We start from the raw sequence: 20,315 nt of genomic DNA, 5'->3' as shown, positions 1-20,315 counted from the left end.
TCGCAAGATCTCGAAAATCCCGCGCATGCTTGTTTGCCCACCTCAGGTCTCCGCACCGGAGCGGAGCCGTTGTAAAGCGGGTAGCAGTAAAAATTGAGTTCGGAAGCGAGCGGCTGCGGAGGGCGGGGGCAGACCGGAGCGGAGGTAGTGGAATTTTGGGGTAAGAAAGTAAGCTGGAGTTGGCCACGCCCACCTCTACCCTGCTCGGGCTGCTATAAGCTGAGAATCTCTGATATATGCGAGGAGCTCCAGCAGCAGCTCTCTCTTTGCACATGCAAGGTGATATTGTGCTAATCTTCCTGTTTGTGATGTCACAAAAAGGGACTTTTTGAAACGGCTTGTTTTACGGACATAATTCCTCAAACCGAACACTGACAGAACACAGTAGACTTTCTGTGTCCATGATTTGCTCCAAACTTTAGCATCTTGATAGTGAAAGCACGTTTCTCTGTTGGATGACATCTTCTTTGCCCCTTGGTGCATCATATACAAAAATACTGAGTATATTCACATATGTATATAATCATACTGGAGAATCCAAGCCCTGAAAGATGAGAAGGAATTTATTTTTTTGTTTGTTTGACCAAACTCCTTTAAAAAACATTTTGTGAGAGGAATTATGAGCATCATTTCTTGTTTCTCTTTGTAGCCTCTTGTGGCATTGAGCATTACAAGAAAAAATAAAAAGGAACAGATTTAGAAAATCAGACGGCCTTAAAATTGTTTTTATTGATTTTGTGTCGAGGCTTTCGTAAAATCACATCACCCTGACCACAAAAAAGAACACTTGTGCACCGTAAAACCTGATTAGTTAACCTTACTTGACAAAAGCATGAAAACTCATTGCACAGGGCCAGATTAACACTTTGTTGGACCCTGCGCAACAATATTAAAGGGCCCCATCATCACGACCCAAGGATCACCATAATATGGTCACATACAGAATATTTTACTGTAATATGCAGGGGGTGGGGTGTTCTGTTTTGCCTTGGCCCCCAAAATGTCTTGAAACGGCCCTGGGTGTGTAAGTGAGTTTTAAAGGTGATCTGAATTGTATCAGATGTATAAATATGACATGTGTGTAACTTATTGTTTTATATAGGTAAAAACGTGTCGAGATAAATCTACCTACATTTTACTTTTCAACACTTTGTTTTGTTTTCTTGTTTTTATTTAACTATTTCCTGTCCTGTCTGTCTCTCATCTTCCTGCATCTCCTCTAAACTCTCCAGAAAAGCTGCTGCCTGGATTCTTACCTTTTCACCTCATCAGTTACTTTTGAGCAGATCAAAGGGAACTCCTGACCGCAAAGCGGAGAGCGCGTTTCGATGCTGCGTCAGTGAGGTGAAATCACCACAGCACAGGCGATGAGCTCCGCAGTGGCAGAGCGCTTCAGGCACAAATAAGACAGAAAGAAGAGAACATGTGCGGACATGAACGATCGTGTGTTAATTAGTTTTTTGGTTGCGCCACTTTGAGAATGGACCGTGTGATGGACGCAGCAGCCTAGAGCGCTGCGCAACAACGATCAGCGCTCTGCCGCTCTCTGCTCAAAAGAGTCCATGAAGGATGTAATATAGGTAGAAAACGTTTTTCCGGCTCCCCTGGATGTGTAGGATATCCCGCTCCCCATAATACGATCCCTGCTCCTGGATGAAAACCAGGACATTTTCATCAATACAAGAACCCCCCGGACGCCCAGACAGAGAGTGAAAAGTGGACATGTCCGGGGAAAACACGACGCATGGTCACACTAGTTTAATATAAAGCAGGAGATTAAAGTTACAGTATTTTGCTCGTGCCCTTGCTGCCCTGGGCCTGGGCCCTTTAGTGTTCGTGGACCCCTGGGCAGTTGCCCAGTTGCCCATATGGTTAATCCGGCCTTGAGTAATAGGTTGGTAGGTAAGTGTTGGAGCTATTAATTTTTAGAAGTAAAATGCACTCAAATACAAGTAACTAAGCCAAACCAGTACATAGTACTTGGAAATTTGCTTGTATATACTTGAGCGGTGGTAAAGAGAGAGCAAATTGCTAAATACATATGACTGATTTGTCTTAGTTATAGTAATTTGTACTTAAGTGCCTTTTACTTAGTAAGCATTAGCTTCAACAGATAAACACCTATCCCTGTGTACTTATTACTGTAAGAGCATCAAACTAACAAGCTGTAAAAAGCTGTATAAAAATAAATTCATTTTCCATGACTGAAAGAAATGGACACTACAGCATAAAGTTTGTTTCCAAAGTCCATTTCTGTTCCCACACAGAGGGAGTCCCATTAGATGCACCACTAGCATGCTCTCGTCTCAGAATCTCACCCTCACTCATATGAGGGACGCTACTTCCTGTCTCCACTCTCTTGTCATGGTTACAATAATTCAGGGCGACATATGTGAGTGGAAGCTACGCGGTCGGATCATCATACTGACTTTCCGTAGAGAGTAATAATCTGAGTCTTTCCAGGAGTACCAGACGATCCCATCTGGACCCAGTGGCCCTCTTCCTTTAGGGGTGTAAGGACCTCCCTGCAGAATAAAGACATCAACAGTTTTGTCTTTTAAAAAGTCAAGTTGAGGTGTTCTGGTTCTTACCCGGTAGTAGACTCCATTGAGATTGGCGTAGAAGCACTGGTTGTACCACCAGCCCCCATGTGAGATCTCAGCACAGATGTTGCCACTGTCCGGCGTGCTGAAGCCCTGCTTGTCATGATACCAGCTGAAGGAGTCCTGCGCTGTCCCGCTGAAGCCAGACACGTGGAGACGGTACTGATGATCCTCATCCTCCACACTGCACACGTAGACATCCAAGGAGAAATCATAGCACAGAACGTCATGCAGGGGTCACACGTGACTGCAAGGCACTGACCTGAAGCTCTGGTAAACAGCGTGCTTGTGCTGGACGCTCCAGTCCTCCAGGTCGATGCGGAGGCTGTAGTCTCCCTGGGTGCTAAGGTCATGGATGTGGTTGTTGCCCAACCAGAACTCTGAGTGCAGATCGCCAAATCCGTCTCTGTAATCCCTCCAGTTTCGGTCAAAGCTCACTGAGCCGTCGATCCGCCGTTGGATCACAGTCCAGCCACCACCTGAGGATGCGGAAACCAAATGAAGTCCTGAATGTAAAACTTAGCTAAATTCTCCTTTTTGCTTGGTAAGAAGTGCTGATTAAAACCCACTTCTTGCTCTTCTGCAATGGCCGTGCTTCACCCTGGTCAAGTTGCCAGTTTTGGCTGCCGGGAAACTCGTATTTCACATCTCCTTCCCACCCTCTTCCCGTATTAGTAGCTATTTTCCAAGAGATTACCCAGAAATGGAGTAGTTGGGTAAATTTTAGTAGTAGTAGCAGTAGTAGCAGTAGTAGTAATAGTAGTGGTAGTGCACCTATTCTATTTTCATTACCACAACAACTGCCTTCCTTCCAGCTTCATTTAAATAATGCACTAAATATGAAAGGAAACATGAATCTGCTTTTTGTGATGAACCTGCTTTTGCTTTTGACCAAGTTATATTCACAAATGCAAAGTGATGTAAACACAGCTTCTTGTTCTGTGGTTTCTAAAAGGAGGTTAAGCTGTATTTGAACACTCTTTAGCACAAGAGAAAATCATAGAATGGACTGGGACGGATCACGGATCATAAACTCTAAACTAAAATACAAAAGATGGATCAAAGAAGCGATAGAAAGAAGGAGACGTGGACACAACCATTAACAGAGACACTGGAGTCTACCAGTGATGTGTCGGTCGCGAACGAACCGGCTCTAAGAGCCGGCTCTTTGAAGTGAACGACGGGAGCCAGCTCGTCATTGGGAGCCGTCCCCTCCCCCTCCCCCTTTGCTTTGGTGAAACCACAGGCAATTGGTCAGCATGTGCAACTGCGTGTCCAGACTGTCCACACACAGAGCAGTAGGGGTGGGGAAGAAGGAGGATCAGACTCAGACACACAGCAGAGCACATGCGGGCGGAGGGAGACGAGAGGGAATGAGGAGGAAAAAGGCAAGAGAGAGAGGAGAGGAGAGTGTGACGAAGACGGTGAGAAAATGAACGCCAGCAGTCGGAAAGTGGAGATTTCTGAAAGTGTTCAGTTATTAAATCCATAGAAATGATAAATATTTGATGTATAGAATTTTTTTTACATTAGTAAATCATTTTACATACTGTATAGTTTTGCATTATTTTGGTTATAAATGTACTCTACATAACAGAAAATCTGAGGAGCCACTTGGGAGCCGAAAGAGTCGGTTCTTTTTGGTGAGCTGAGCCAAAAGAACCGGCTCTCTAAAAAGAGCCGGAATTCTCATCACTAGAGTCTACACTGGATCACGCGTGGGACAGTATCATCGGCAAGGGTGACACGAGCGGTGGAGGGCAACATCATCCTCTGCTTCCCGATGATAAACGGGAGCGACGCCACCCACACCGGCGAACTCTCATGATGCCTAGAGTCATTAGCTGAAACATGTCAGTAAAAAACAATTATTTTACTAAGCTGTGTATAAAAAGAACAAAGTAATGGATAATGTATGTGAACATGTTTTCATCCTCACTAATTCTTAAAGCTGGTAAAACATTGAAAATATGCTCTGAAAATCCTGATGACGTTGCTCTGCCCTGGAAAACTTTAAATAGTTTTTGTATTTTTCTTTGAGTACCCCAACTAAGTTATTATTTATTCAATTCAATTCAATTCAATTCAAGTTCATGTATAAAGCACCAAATCACGACAAGAGTCGTCTCAAGGCACTTCACATAATAAACATTCCAATTCAGGTCAGTTCATTAAGCCAATCAGAAATAATGTTTCCTATATAAAGAACCCAGCAAATTGCATCAAGTCACTGACTAGTGTCAGTGACTATACAGCAATCCTCATACCAAGCAAGCATAAAGCGACAGTGGAGAGGAAAACTCCATTTTAACAGGAAGAATCCTCCAGAGAATCCTGGCTCAGTATAAGCAGCCATCCTCCACGACTGACTGGGGATCAAGAAGACAGAGCACACACACACACACACACACACACACACACACACACACACACACACACACACACACACACACACACACACACACACACACACACACACACTGACAAACCCTAGGCAATTTCTTTTTTCAGGCTCCGCCTGAGTGTGTTAATTTCAGGCTTGTGTGCGTTCATCTTTTTAACACAATCTAACAGCTGAAATGTCTCCTCAGCCTTCATTGGTTTCTAGAGGAGCGATCCATCAATAAATCAAACAAATCAGCTGTGCTCATGATAAAACATGCAGGAAACGTGCTGGAAGCCGACTCCAGCTCCACCATGTCAACTCCACTCCGCTCCACAGCTCTCCACACCAGCAGGTTGGCCTTGCAAGTATGATATTCTGGCCACAGGGGGCGGTGAGGGTCTGAGTGACATTTCATACCCACGTTAAGGGTCATTTTAGTACATGCTGGCTCAAGAAAATAATTTAAAATATGAAAAAGTTGCACAGTATCCCCTTAAAACAGAATATCTACTTAAATTCCTATGTTGTGTTACTGCCGCCTACTGGTGCAGCTGAGTATTGCGTGATGAGGTGGAATGCTTGGAGCAGATAAGTAATAGAGACACTCACACTGCTGGAGACTGAAAACTCCAGCTGGAAAACCAACTAAGGACAAAATAAATTGTGAATAAAGGCTAAAATGGAAATGATGGACTTCAGAAGCTCTTAAAGGCAAACATGGAAGGCCTGTATGTTAATTTGAATGTGATTATCATCTAATTTATCTGTAAGTTTGTCAATTGGCTTTATCTGTAAAACTGCTCATTTGGAAAAGGAAAATTCTTCATTGTTTTGAGATTGTTTTCCTGTCTTCCTTTTCTTACGGGGTTTTAGGTTTCTAAAACAGCCTTTTGTGTGTGTGTGTGTGTGTGTGTGTGTGTGTGTGTGTGTGTGTGTGTGTGTGTGTGTGTGTGTGTGTGTGTGTGTGTGTGTGTGTGTGTGTGTGTGTGTGTTATGCGCTTTGTGGTTTTATATGGAACTTTCAACAGTTTGATGTGGTATCCTGCTTTTATATTTTGCTACTTTGCAGGCTTTGTCTCACCATCTGTGTCCATGTCACAGTAAACCTCCACAGGCATGCCGACCACCAATGGCACCACGGTGTAGAGGCCTGATCTCCTCACCCCGCTGTAGTGGATGGAGGCGCAGTCAATGGGACAGTTGCCCACATGCTGGATCTCTGCTGGGAGGGTGTGTGGGGTATGAGAATCAGGAGTATTTGGTGCCAACTGATGAATGATCAGTGCATGAGCGTGCACCTGGGTGTCGGGCTTCCTGGGTGTTGAGGAGAGGATTGGGACGGACGACGTTGATGGAACAGCCGGGGTTTCTGTTGACTTTGTCCACTGAAAGGGTCAGATTATGGAGCTGGTTCTGGATATTGAACAGAAATTGGAGTTTTCTTCCATCCAAAGGGAAAAGAAGGTTTAATTTACATTAATCAGAATAAGAGAGGAGGTGTACCTGCAGGTCCAGGATCAGGGATCCCTGTAGCTGCAGCAGGGAGGTGCTTTCAGTGTAACGAACCTCCAGCTCATGGAACCGCTGCTCCAAAGAGACGTTCAGGTCTGTCTTCTCTTCACTCTGGTGGTGTGTTTGGATGCAAATAACCAACAAGTGGGTCAGCTATGATTAAAACTGAGACTTTTTCTAATCTTATGATGATGATTGGTCACACCTAACAAACACTTTGATGTTATATTTTTTAAATTTATATATTCAATTATTAAAGTCAGGCTTTTTAAACGATCCAAACAGATTATTTTTATTGCCATTTGAGTCTGATGATACCGCCCCAAAATAAACACACTTTTAGGAGTAACATGCATAAAACCAATGTTATTATAAAGATTTGAAAAGTTTTAGATTAAAACAAAAATGTGTGGATATGCAAAAGATTACCGTAAAAAACAAAAAGTACTGACTGGGACGTTCTTGTGTTCCTTATAAGCTAAATAACAGAACAGGCAGGATTCTTCAAAGGGAAAAATTAAGATTCTAAAAGAAAACATGAGTTTTTTTTCCTCCAACTTTAGTCTGAATATTAAATAAAACTAATTTCATGTGTTTTTATGGAAAACAAGATCATGACAACTGTTGTAAAAATGGCATTTATACTGTTAATGAATCCTTCCATGCTGGGTCCTGTTAAAGGTCTCGGGGAGCTGGTGAGAGGTGAGGTACACCTGGGTAGGTAACCAGTCTATCACGAGTACAACAATACATTTTCACACACACACTCACGCATGCACTCAAACACTTGCACACACTCTAATGCACGTACACACACGCACACTCTTGGGTGTGTGCATACACACTTGCACACTTACACACACATGCACATGCATGCACACACATGCACACATCCACATGTACACACGCACGCGCACACACATGTACATGCACGCACACGCACACACACACACACACGTACATGCACGCACTTGTACACATACACACATATGGATGCAAGCACACACACAAAAAAAGAAAAAGAAAAACATGTTTATTTACGTACCCATTTCAGAAGAAACTGCTAGGATACAGCTGCAGAATTGGAGCAGGTTCCAAGAGATTCAACTGGCAGAAACAACTCATACCATAGGTTCTCACACACACACACACACACACACACACACACACACACACACACACATGCACATGTGCATGCACGCACGCAAACACACATGCACACACACACATACAAGCACACACACACTTGCACATACACACACACACACACACACACATGTACATGCACACCCTTGTACACATATGGATGCAAGCACACACACACACACACCACACATGTACATGCACGCACTTGTACACATATGGATGCAAGCACACACACACACACACACACACACACACTCACACGCACGCACGCAAACACACATGCACACACACACATACAAGCACACACACACTTGCACATACACACGCACACACACACACACTAGGGGGAATTTACCAGGGGTCAAACCCTGAACCCAAGCTCAGTAAAAAAAAAAAAATTGTTTTCACTTCCATTTTTCATTACTAGAGCTGGTCCAGTTCTCCCACCCCTCTGCATACTCTCACCGATGCAGCTGAAAGCTCATCACCTGAGACGCACGAGGCGACACGTGGACGAGTCTAATCCTGTTAGAGCCCAGGTCAAGGACATGCACGGATGGAAGCCAGCTTTAACACCATGTTAGGCTGAAAATCACTTCAAACAAGTGATTTCATACTTAGTATGGTAAATGTTCCCCTCAAACCAAGCTTTTAGTATAGTGAAAAATCTCATTCATCTAAAACGTTTTAATTTGAGAGAATAAAAACCATGATGTGAATACATGAATATAAACAATAAGGAATTTGTAACAAAAGCTGTTGCATTGCCATGACCTGAGCCTGCAGTCAGCTGTTTAAAGTGCTACTGACAGCTGACTCACATCTGCTCCGTCACCTGCAGCTCCAGGACTTTGATGCGATGCCAGTGGTTTCGGAGTTCCTCCTGCAGCTCAGAGATGGTCTCCTTCAGACCCACAATCTGCCGCTTCCTCTGCTCGTTCTCACCCAGCCAGTAGGAGACCTCGTCTGTGCAGCGAAACAAATCTGGACATCTGCGTTCATCCTGCTGAGGCAGAGAGGCCACCAAATAGCACATCCCATCCTCCATCAGCTGGGAAAGGAAAGGTCAAAGACGTGTTTGGTGTTTTGTCAGGAAACAGGAATTCTTTGAACAAACTGTAAAATACAAGCTTTCAGTTATTTATTTCAAGGATTCAAAGTTGAGCAATTTTTTTTTCATGTTTTTAAATACTTTTCTAGAGACAGCATGTGCTAAAATAGTCCTTTAATGAAATGTCACTCAGACCTCACTGCCCTCTGTGGCAAGAATACAGCACTTGCAACTTCGGAGTGCCAGCCCAGTCCCTGTTGGTCTTAGTAAAGTGGAGCTTATGTGCCTTTTTGGATTGTTGTGTTTCTAAAGATTTTGAATTTTGGGAAAAACATTCTCAAATTTTAAAAACAGACCCTTGACCTCTTTCTAAGACCTGAAAAATATTTAAATAACCAGATATTTATTTATTTATTTAATGTTTTGCCAAGTAAAAAAAAAAAAGCACATGACTGGATGAAGCATCTTTCAACATTACTAAACGTTGCAGGATTAACACAGAAACAAATGCTAAAATAAGAACAGCCATTTAGTCAAACTTGTGAAACTGATTATTTTAAGGTTTGTGTTTCAGTCTCTTTGCATTGATAGGCTCCACAATTCACCCTTATTTCTTCTGTTCATTTGATTTGACAACTTTTGGCAATTACGACAGTAACACGTCCATAATGCTAATTTTGTTGGTGTTGGAGGTGTACCTGGTTTGTGTACTCTCCACACTGAGACCCTCCACCTGCACGTGCAGCAGAAGAGTTCAGGTTGTCTGCTCTGACCTCAAAGAGCAGCGAGCTCAGGAAACAGAGAGCAGAACACACTCTCGAGCTCAAAGGGATGGAAAATGGGAGGAAAAGCATTCTTGCTCCAGTGCTAGTCAGTGAGACGGTCCAGGAGACGAGAGGCGCTCTGCTTCATGATGTGAGGCTCTGCTCCTGGTCCCCTGAAACCAAATGAGGAAAAAATGAAATTATAATATATTTAATTGGAAAAAATTCTGCAGAGTTTGTAAGTTTCCAATGAATTCAATGCCCTGTTTCACAAAAATAAACAATTCCTGCATCAATGGAACAGTTTTTGTTCTGAACTCACCACAGCTGCACACCATCTTCTGCCACCGAGCAGAGGCGTTCTCTCCATGTTTTCATTCTACATCTTCCTCTTTCCCTCTGGACGTGGCCATCTTAGTCCAGTAATCCACCTTTAAGAGGATTCACCTCAACCGAGTAAAGGCAGTGGGTAAGACGTAAGAGGAATGCAATCAAGTATTAAGAGAAATATTGCTCACAAATTTAAAACCACAATCTGTTTTACTGATTTAGTCAAAGAACTTTTAGTGCTGATCAGATTATAAAAACTAAACAGTATTTCTTCATTTGCTCTTTATTGTTTCAATTGACCAGAATAAGTTTTTTCCATTACAGTAGGATAAATCAGCTGACTCAGGAAAAAAGGCTGTTTCTGCTGAGGCACGTAGCATGACTCAGCAGAAACAGCTTCTTCAGCACGCACAGTTAAGAAACATAACCTACAAGCACTGTAATCCTGCTTTAAGCTAATAAAGCCTAATGTGATCAGGAGTATGCACGATGCTGATCCGATTACTAAACTGCTCTCCACATTTTTATGTTCTCCGGCTGATGCTAAACTTGATCAAAAGCTGAATCGAGAGGCTGCAGCTTGGAAGAAGCTAAGTGGACTCAATTTGACAGAAAACTGTGATAATTTAGTCAGATTATTGCTTTAAATTTTCATTTTGTTGCAGAGAACAAGAGTAGAATCAGACAGATTTTTAAACGATAGTGATAATATTAAAAAAAAAAACAAATATTACTATTTTGTTATGTTCAGATGCATTCAGATGTAACACCGAATGGAGAAAAAATATGCATTTTGAAACTCGTGCACCATCATCAGACCTCAAACAAGACAAAAGTTAGAAACTATGCACAGACAGTATTATTTTCTGAGTTAAATCTTTGAAGTGACATCACCAGCACCAAACATTCAACTCTGCACTGTTGAAGTCACAGAATTATTCTTAAATCACCTTTTTTATAATCCAGGAGTGTTCTGTTATAACAGAGAGTACATTCAAGAAGAAATTTTGTTCTGATGCATGCAAAGCCTGTGACTTAAATGTGCATGCACGGCCACATGGTGGCGCTGTGCGACAGCCTACTGACCTGCAGCCTTGGTGCTGAGCGATGTGCTGAGCTGCAAGCCTGCAACAAATAACCTGCATGGTTACATATTTACTAAGAAATCACAATATAACTATAGACACATTACTTTGTGTGTGTGTGTGTGTGCGTGCGTGTGTGTGTGTGTGTGTGTGTGTGTGTGTGTGTGTGTGTGTGTGTGTGTGTGTGTGTGTGTGTGTGTGTGTGTGTGTGTGTGTGTGTGTGTGTGTGTGTGTGTGTGCGCCTGCTCTGTCTTCTCCATCCCCAGTGAGTCGTGGAGGATGGCTGCTTATACTGAGCCAGGATTCTCTGGAGGTTTCTTCCTGTTAAAGGGAGTTTTCCTCTCCACTGTCGCTTTATGCTTGCTTAGTATGAGGATTGCTGTAAAGTCACTGACACTAGTCAGTGACTTTACAGCAATTTGCTGGGTTCCTTATAGGAAACATTATTTCTGATTGGCTTAATGAACTGACCTGAGTTGGAATGTTTATTATGTGAAGTGCCTTGAGACAACTCTTGTCGTGATTTGGCGCTATATAAATAAACTTTAATTGAATTGAACTGAACTGAAAAGTTTTGGAGAAAAAAGAAAATTGTAAACATCAGGCAGTGAGTGAACTCATACCACACCTGGGCGGGTCACCAGTTCATCACATTCATGCTCTCACCTAGAGTGAATTTATAGTTAATGACAGGTGCATAAAACGCCACACATAAAGACCCAAGAGAGGAATCAAACCCGGCGCCTTCTTGTTGCAAGGCAACAATGCAAAAAACTTTGTCATTGTTTGAAGCAATTGTAGAGAAGACGTTCCTACGTTTAATTAGAAACCATAAAATGTGAAATATCACGAAGTCTGAAATATCACCTTAATGGATCTTTAAGTAAATTTAATCAGAAGATTGGATCTTTTTATTGCAGGGATTGATCAACACTTCATATTCACTCAGAGACAACAGAAAGAGAGTCAAGTTTTAAAAGTTTAAAGATTTATTACTAAACAAATTAAACTAGACTAACTTTAACACTGGGTGTATGGTGTCACTAAGGTGAAGTAAGACTGAGAATGTTGTATGTGTGACTATGTTCAGAACCAGCAGATCCGGAGAAACGATTGTTTCTGATGGGAGTGAAGATGATGTTTCGTGCTCAGCTTTTGGTTTGGAGATTTATAAGACACATTGAGACGCCATTCTGCCGGTCTTCGTACCCTTTGCGGAAGTCCCCGTTAGATCAGGAATGTCGAGGTCCAGCTTGACCTTCTCTGGAACCGAAGCCGGTAGGAAAAGCAGCGGTTGCCGACCAGACCAGTCTTGAGATACTTCCGGGTCACGACAGTTCTAGCGAGACCCAAAAGGGGGGTCGTGATGGTTCAGCTTTTATTCTGAAAGGAACCGTTGCAGCAGGTGGAACATGCAACAGATTTAATCCAGCTTGTCGTTGGTTCTTTCGGCTGAAGAGGAAAGTTACGGATTGGCCACTCCGACAACTTCTCTAGAAAGCTTTGAACTGAAGTTTAAGCTGACATGGGCATAGTTTTACAATTTGGATGTTTTTATTTACGATCGAATCAAAAAAGGACAGATTTACCAAGCACCGCCAAAACCACGCCTCCGTCAGATCTGGAAGTTTCTGATTGGATCAGAAAAAGGAAATGTGTCATGTGATTCTTAACATTACGTGGATGAGAATCTCTAGTGGAAATATTTAAAGTTATATTACTTATTACAGTACTATTGATCATAAACATTGTCATTTTACAGATTGGTTCACATTTTATTATAGACTAACACTTTGTTTGATTAGCTTTATTAAAAATAGAGTTCTTCTGATTTATTAAAAGAAAGAGTCCTTTGTCTTCATTCTTCTCTTGAGCTGGAAAGGAAGACACAGTTTAGAAGCAGAGCATGAGACCTTGAGTAATATTTCATGCAGATTAGGTTTGTGTCAGAAACTTCTAGTTTTGCTTTGAGCAGAGCAAAACGGAGCCTTTTAGGTCAGAAAAGGACAATTCATCACGCTACACAATATTAAAGAGGTTTTAACCCTTTTAGCTATTGCTTTGAAGATGGTTTCAGTGATTATTGAGCCAGAAACTAGCACAGTTTTGTGGTTCTGGTAGAAACACCAGTGGGAGGTATCTACCTGCTTTAGAGCTGTTTACTGTGGCTGTAGCTAATATAAAGGCTAGCAGTTAGCTCGTTGTTCAGCGACTACGAATTAAAAGTATGAAAAGAAGAATTTTGCTTTTTCTGTTGGCATCATGGAGGTGCCTGGAAGTAAAAGTAGGAAAGTAATGTTTATTGAGGTGAAGGAAAGAGCTAAAACCAGAGTTAACATCGGTGAGGCCAACACCCGTTTGAGGGAGCTAAAGGAGGCTACAAAATCACGGACTGATGGTGAACTGGATGTTGCTACTGGACTTGTGAATGTTAATATTATTTTTGAACACTGAGGATCTTTTTACTTCATGGCTTATTTAGAATCAGCTGGCTCATGTTAGCATTAGCTTGTGTTTAGCACTAGCTACAGCAGGCTGTGGCAGGGTTCTTTACGACAGTAATTCCACTTTCAACCAGACGGGGGAGAAGCGGGAAACTTATTTAGTGTTACTTTAAAATTAACTATGGCAGTCGTTTTGACTTGATAAAGCATAAAAACCACAGGCTATTAAATAAAGAGGAAGTGCTTCGTCTTCGTCTTCGTCTTCCTCCGCTTATCCGGGTCCGGGTCGCGGGGGCAGCATCCCAATTAGGGAGCTCCAGGCCGTCCTCTCCCTGGCCTTGTCCACCAGCTCCTCCGGCAGGACCCCAAGGCGTTCCCGGACCAGATTGGAGATGTAACCTCTCCAACGTGTCCTGGGTCGACCCGGGGGCCTTCTGCCGGCAGGACATGCCCGAAACACCTCCCCGGGGAGGCGTCTAGGAGGCATCCTGACCAGATGCCCAAACCACCTCAACTGGCTCCTTTCGATCCGATCTCGTGAACAAGACCCCGAGATACTTAAACTCCTCCACTTGAGGTAGGACCTCTCCCCCGACCCGGAGGTGGCAAGCCACCCTTTTCCGGTCGAGAACCATGGTCTCAGATTTGGAGGTGCTGATCCTCATCCCAGCCGCTTCACATTCGGCCGCGAACCTACCCAGCAAGAGCTGAAGGTCAGAGCTGGATGAAGCTAGGAGGACCACATCATCCGCAAAAAGCAGAGACGAGATTCTCCTGCCACCAAACTCGACACACTCCACACCACGGCTGCGTCTAGAAATTCTGTCCATAAAAGTGATGAACAGAACCGGTGACAAAGGGCAGCCCTGGCGGAGTCCAACCCTCACTGGGAACAGGTCCGACTTACTACCGGCTATGCGGACCAAACTCACGCTCCTCTGGTAAAGGGACTGAATGGCCCTTAACAGAAAGCCACCCACCCCATACTCCTGGAGCGTCCCCCACAGGATGCCCCTGGGGACACGGTCATAAGCCTTCTCCAAATCCACAAAGCACATGTGGATTGGTTGGGCAAACTCCCATGCCCCCTCCATCACCCTTGCAAGGGTATAGAGCTGGTCCACAGTTCCACGGCCAGGACGAAAACCACATTGCTCCTCCTCTATCTGAGATTCAACTATCGATCGGACCCTCCTCTCCAGTACCTTGGCGTAGACCTTTCCAGGGAGGCTGAGGAGTGTGATCCCCCTATAGTTGGAACACACCCTCAGGTCACCCTTCTTAAAGATGGGGACCACCACCCCGGTCTGCCACTCCCTAGGAACTGCCCCCGATGACCACGCAATGTTGTAGAGACGTGTCAACCATGACAGCCCTACAACATCCATAGCCTTGAGATACCCAGGACGAACCTCATCCGCCCCCGGGGCTCCGCCGCTGTGTAGTTGTTTGACTACCTCAGCAACTTCTGCCCCCGAGATTGGACAGTCCATCCCCAGGCCTCCCAGCTCTGGTTCCTCCTCGGAATGCGCATTGGTGGGATTGAGGAGCTCCTCAAAGTATTCCTTCCACCGTCCGACTATAGCCTCAGTTGACGTCAGCAGCTCCCCATCCCCACTGTAAACAGTGTGAGCGAGTTGCTGCCTTCCTCTCCTGAGGCGCCGGACAGTTTGCCAGAACCTCTTTGGAGCCGATCGATAGTCTTTCTCCATGGCCTCACCAAACTCCTCCCACGCCCGAGATTTTGCCTCGGCAACTGCCACTGCTGCACCCCGCTTGGCTATCCGGTACCTGTCTGCTGCCTCCGGAGACCCACAGACCAGCCACGCCCTGTAGGCCTCCTTCTTCAGCCTGACGGCTCCCCGAACCTCTGGTGTCCACCAGCGGGTACGGGGGTTGCCACCACGACTGGCACCGGCCACCTTACGACCACAGCTAGCAACAGCCGCCTCGACAATCGCAGAGTGGAACAAGGCCCACTCGGACTCAATGTCCCCCACTGCTCTCGGGACGTGGTCAAAGCTCTGCCGGAGGTGGGAGTTGAAGACCGTCTTGACAGGTTCTTCTGCCAGGCGTTCCCAGCAGACCCTCACTATGCGTTTGGGTCTGCCAGGTCTACGCGGCATGTTCCCTTGCCATCTGATCCAACTCACCACCAGGTGGTGATCAGTTGACAGCTCCGCCCCTCTCTTCACTCGGGTGTCCAAAACATACGGCCGCAGGTCAGATGATACGACTACAAAATCTATCATCGACCTGTGACCTAGGCTGCCCTGGTACCAAGTGTACCGGTGGGCATCCTTATGTTCGAACATGGTGTTCGTTATGGCCAAACTGCGGCTTGCACAGAAGTCCAATAACAAAACACCGCTCGAGTTCAGATTAGGTGGGCCGTTCCTCCCAATCACACCCCTCCAGGTCAAGCTGTCATTGCCCACGTGAGCATTGAAGTCCCCCAGCAGGACAATGGAGCCCCCTGATGGAGCACTATCTAGCACTCGTCCCAGGGACTCCAAAAAGGGTGGGTACTCTGAACTGATATTTGGCCCATAAGCACAAACAACAGTCAGGACCCGTTCCCCGACCCGAAGGCGCAAGGAAGCTACCCTCTTGTCCCCCGGGGTAAACCCCAACACACAGGCAGAGAGTCTCGGGGCTAACAAAAAGCCAACCCCAGCCCTCCGCCTCTCACCCGGAGCAACTCCAGCAAAGTAGAGTGTCCAACCCCTCTCCAGGTCTCGGGTTCCAGAGCCAATGCAATGTGTCGAGGTGAGTCCGACTATATCTAGCCGGTACCGCTCAACCTCTGCCACAAGCTCCGGCTCCTTCCCCGCCAGTGAGGTGATGTTCCATGTCCCAAAAACTAGTTTTCTTGTCCGGGGATTGGACCGCCAAGGCTCCCGCCTTGGTCTGCCACCCGATTCGCATTGCACCGGACCCTTCATGTTCCTCCTGCGGGTGGTGGGTCCACAGTTGGACGAGCCCATGTATCCGGTTCGGGCTGGGCCCGGCCGGGCCCCATGGGCGAAAGCCCGGCCACCAGGCGCTCGCTCACGGGCCCCAACCCCAGGCCTGGCTCCAGGGTGGGACCCCGGTAACCCTCCGGGCCGGGTACTCCGACTCTTCGTTTTAACCGCCATGAAAGATCCTTCAAACCGTTCTTTGTCTCACCCTTCACCTAAGACCAATTTGTCATGGGAGACCCTACCAGGGGCACTAAGTGCCCCAGACAACATAGCTCCTAGGATCATTAGGGCACTCAAACTCCTCCACCACGATAAGGTGACGGTTCAAGGAGGAGGAAGTGCTCATTTTTTTAAATCAGCAGACAAAGCTGCTGAATTGGAATGCACCCCTCATTAAGCTGTGCCTTCCAGTTTCTTTCAAGCCCACATGCCAGGCCTTTTGGCTGCATGTTTTAATAAACATAAGGAATGTGAATTTTAATTTGATAAAACATATCATTAAATGTAGATCTTTGAACAGTCATGGGTGATTTGTTAATGTATAAAGAGGAAAGAAGCTGCAGGAGAAGTGTCTTTGTCCAGATGGAAGAGCCAGGTTTATTCCTCCTTTATGTGGCCGCTTTAAACCAGATTTTTATGGATTCACTCAGAACAGATATAATGATTAACAGTTCCTGTAACAGAGCATGATTCATCAGGTGCAGCAGGAAGAAACGCCCTTTGCGGAGCAGTTTTTTGAAGATGTTGATGTTCTGCTTCTATATCAGGTCCTAACGTGGTTGTTTCCATCCGTCAGTCAATTAATGCTCAGGTTGATTTATAATTGTAAAAATATTCATTATTTTTATATGCTGCTGGAACTGCATTAATAAATGATGGGGCACACGTAGAAGTAGTGGTCATAGATCATAACTCAAAATCAATATTCTCCTTCTGATTCAGGAGACAATAAGAGAATTGTTCTCAGGGTGTTGGGTTTGATAAACTGCTTTTCAAGCTGGAATTAGCCTCAGGACTTATAAATGATAATAGTGTAAAAGTGGACTCACAATAGATGCATTTGAAACCGGAGCAGTTATGAAATTTTAGGATGACAGGACAAAGATTTTGCTCTTGTGCACCTGCAGAAATGAGTTGGAAATCAGATACTACTTTGACCCGATGCAACGTGACTGATTCCTGTACCCTGACAGGAAGCTGAGATGAGTTGAGGCTGAGGGATGTGACAGTTTGACAGCTGCAGAGCAGGTAGTGATGAGTTCTATGAAGCCATGTAAGAAGAGGAGCAAGCTTCAAAAACAGAACATCACTTGAGCTTTCTTACTCTGATGAAGACAGAGCTGTTGGTTGATTGCCGACGTCATACCTGGAGGTTGATGTTGCATAACTACTGATCAAATTTCAATCTAAAAATAACAGTTTGATGGGAGAAGAAATCCAGGAGGCACCCTGATGAACGGGTCTCTGATGTTACAGAGAACAATCAGAAGTTGTGCAGCTGAAGTCAAGATCTCACGCTGAGACTTGTTTTCAGTGCAGACCAATTAAAATAGTTAAAAGTTGGCAGAATTTTTGAAATCTCATTTTATTCTAATCACTTAATATTTTCTAAGCCATGCACAGAACTTTTAAATCATAATGCCCTTTTGAGTTAAAGCTGAAATCTGACCAGATTAATGGGCTAATGGCTAGTCAGAGGAAGAAGAGACCAGAGTGGATAGCAAATATTGTTTTTAAATCCAGTTCAGTTTTTTTTATAGAGAGCTGGCTCACCATAAAATTACTTGAAAACCACTGATGTGGAGATCTTTAAATTGCTTTTATTTGAAGAGATTAAAAAAATCAACTCTGACTCGCTAACGGCCATCTTAAAACAACAGGAAAACGTATAAATGCAAACAGGAAAATTGTTTTTCTTTCAGACTAAATGTAATGCAAATGTGACACAAATTTCAAAGTTTAAATAATAACATTGTAACGAATTTGTCTGAAATTAAGTTGTTTTAAGACTACAGTGACCTAGCTTGGTATTTATCTAGGTCAGACTAGGAGATAGCTTATCGATTCAATCATAACTCATCTCAATTTCTTTCATTTTGATCCCATTAAAGGAGCAGCCATCACGGAATGTTTGAAACAATAACAGTTTTATTGATGTGGCACTTTCACACCTGGGCCGGCACGCACCAGACTGGGTGGCGTCGGTCCGGGTCCCGCACCGGTAGGTTGTATGCTGGTGAAGGTTCTCTGTCATCCAGGCCATGGTAATCCAAAGGGTTCAAATGAAGACAACTGGACTTCTTTGGTTTCGTGAAGACGTTTCACTTCTCATCCGAGGAGCTTTGTCAATTCTAACTGGAATATGGGAGAGTCCAGTTTATAAACTGTAGCTGTCTATTGATATTTAACGAGTTGAAACTACTGTGAGTACCCCACCTCTCCATCCCCTGATGAGTCGTTGGCCTCTATTGAGAGGGAGTCATTGTGTTGTTTAGATGCAGGAAGGTGTGACCTAGACAGAAACAGCTAAGGAATGAGATTCAAAGCTGCATTTTTGGTACTGGAAAGGTGTAATCTAAGCCCCACACCCCTTTTTAAAGTGGGTTTTTCACATTTGACATAGACAGCTTCTTTTACTCCTCTCTCAGACCATCGATCTTCTCTGTCCAGAACGTGTACGTTGTCATTTTCAAAAGTGTGTCCCTTGTCCTTCAGGTGTAGGTGGACAGCAGAGTCTTGACCTGAAGACGTGGCTCTCCTGTGTTGTACCGTGCACTTGTGTAATTGTTGTTTAGTTTCCCCAATGTAAAGATCTAGACAGTCCTCACTACTTTGGACTGCATAAATGATGAAGAAGCTCAGTTAATGCAGTCCATATTAGTAAAAATCTGAACATAAACATTGAAATGAGCTGGAGCTGGAATGTCATGAATGAATCATGTCTTCTGGTCCATTTTCCGCCAGAAATAACCAAAAACTTGTCTCCGCTCTGGTACAGGTGAAAAATAAAGTGGGTGATTAAAGCCGTGCTTAAGAAGCTGACATTTTCATCGGAAAGAAAAATAGCAAAGCAACATGCTTATTAACCACGAAGAGAACAGATTCTTTTGACTATTATAAAAACCAATATGGTGCTCAGAAGGACTCAAAATGAAAGGGCACGCTAACGCTGAACACTGAATCACAGCTGCTGGTTGATTTTGAGGGTTTTGAATAAAAGCAGCTTCTCTTCTCAGATAAAAGGATAGAAATCAGGTGTTAAATAGCTTCCAGTGATTCCTTTCAGTAGGATTGTGTATCTCAGTTAACACACAGCTGTTCATGAAAGCATCAGGAGAAGTTCAGCGTCCACGTTAGTCAGAAAACACCCAGCGTTTTTATGAATGGATATTCGTTTGTGAGCACAGATGACTGTAATGAATTCTAGGAGACACTTATCCTGCTGTGTTCATCACTAAACTCACTTTTAGCGTCTCACAAATCACATTATTTCTACATATTCTTGACCTAAACAGGTGACGAAAAGGCAGAAAAAGCTACGCTCAAAAAACAAATTGTTGAATCTACGTGCATAAAATAAGGGGAAAGACAAGAATACCAATTAAAGAAACAAAACTTTGTTTTTTCAAAGTTAATCAAACTGTTAATTCTTTGTTGTACAAATATGTACAGCTTTACATTCTGAGCATGCACAGCAACATATAGTTTATCTTAGAAATTAAAAGTAATTTGCATATCTAACCATGCATCCTAGTATTACACACACTACTCACTTTGTCTTAAAGGCTTCCCGAGAAGCCACTCATTAAGGTTTACCCAGAATGCAACATGCATCACATTTAGAACAACTTGTCCTTTCCAGACAAACATGTGTCATCTCCTAGTGGTGTTTTATGTCAATCCTGTTTCCACCTTCCTTTACTCATCTCCTCCAAGCCATCTCCAAAGAAAGCACCTGGTCCAACCTTCACTTCACAGCTAAGAAAAAGCCTCAAACTGTGTTTTTCTCTGTGTGTGCGTGTGTGTTT

The 20,315-nt window shown here is 44.0% G+C and overlaps 1 protein-coding gene across 2 annotated transcripts; it reads right to left on the bottom strand.

The window, feature by feature from the left end:
• Positions 1–545: 545 nt before the first annotated feature.
• On the bottom strand, positions 546–9,900 carry si:ch211-203k16.3 (angiopoietin-related protein 7). 2 transcript variants are annotated; one of them, XM_054747951.2, is made up of 9 exons: positions 9,785–9,900; positions 9,397–9,635; positions 8,483–8,698; positions 6,493–6,612; positions 6,288–6,402; positions 6,071–6,211; positions 2,866–3,082; positions 2,592–2,787; positions 546–2,525 (listed from the first exon to the last, which is right to left on the bottom strand). In XM_054747951.2, the coding sequence occupies exons 2-9, from the start codon at positions 9,550–9,552 to the stop codon at positions 2,379–2,381; spliced, it is 1,308 nt and encodes a 435-aa protein (XP_054603926.2). In that variant the 5' UTR covers positions 9,553–9,635; positions 9,785–9,900; the 3' UTR covers positions 546–2,378. The 2 variants fall into 2 exon arrangements, with proteins under 2 accessions (XP_054603926.2, XP_015802778.3); XM_015947292.3 differs by having other exon boundaries at positions 6,071–6,208.
• Between the last annotated feature and the right edge of the window lie 10,415 nt (positions 9,901–20,315).

Source organism: Nothobranchius furzeri, chromosome 2, assembly GCF_043380555.1.
Source record: "Nothobranchius furzeri strain GRZ-AD chromosome 2, NfurGRZ-RIMD1, whole genome shotgun sequence".
Taxonomy (NCBI): Eukaryota; Metazoa; Chordata; class Actinopteri; order Cyprinodontiformes; family Nothobranchiidae; genus Nothobranchius; species Nothobranchius furzeri.
This window is presented reverse-complemented; position numbering and strand designations above follow the sequence as displayed.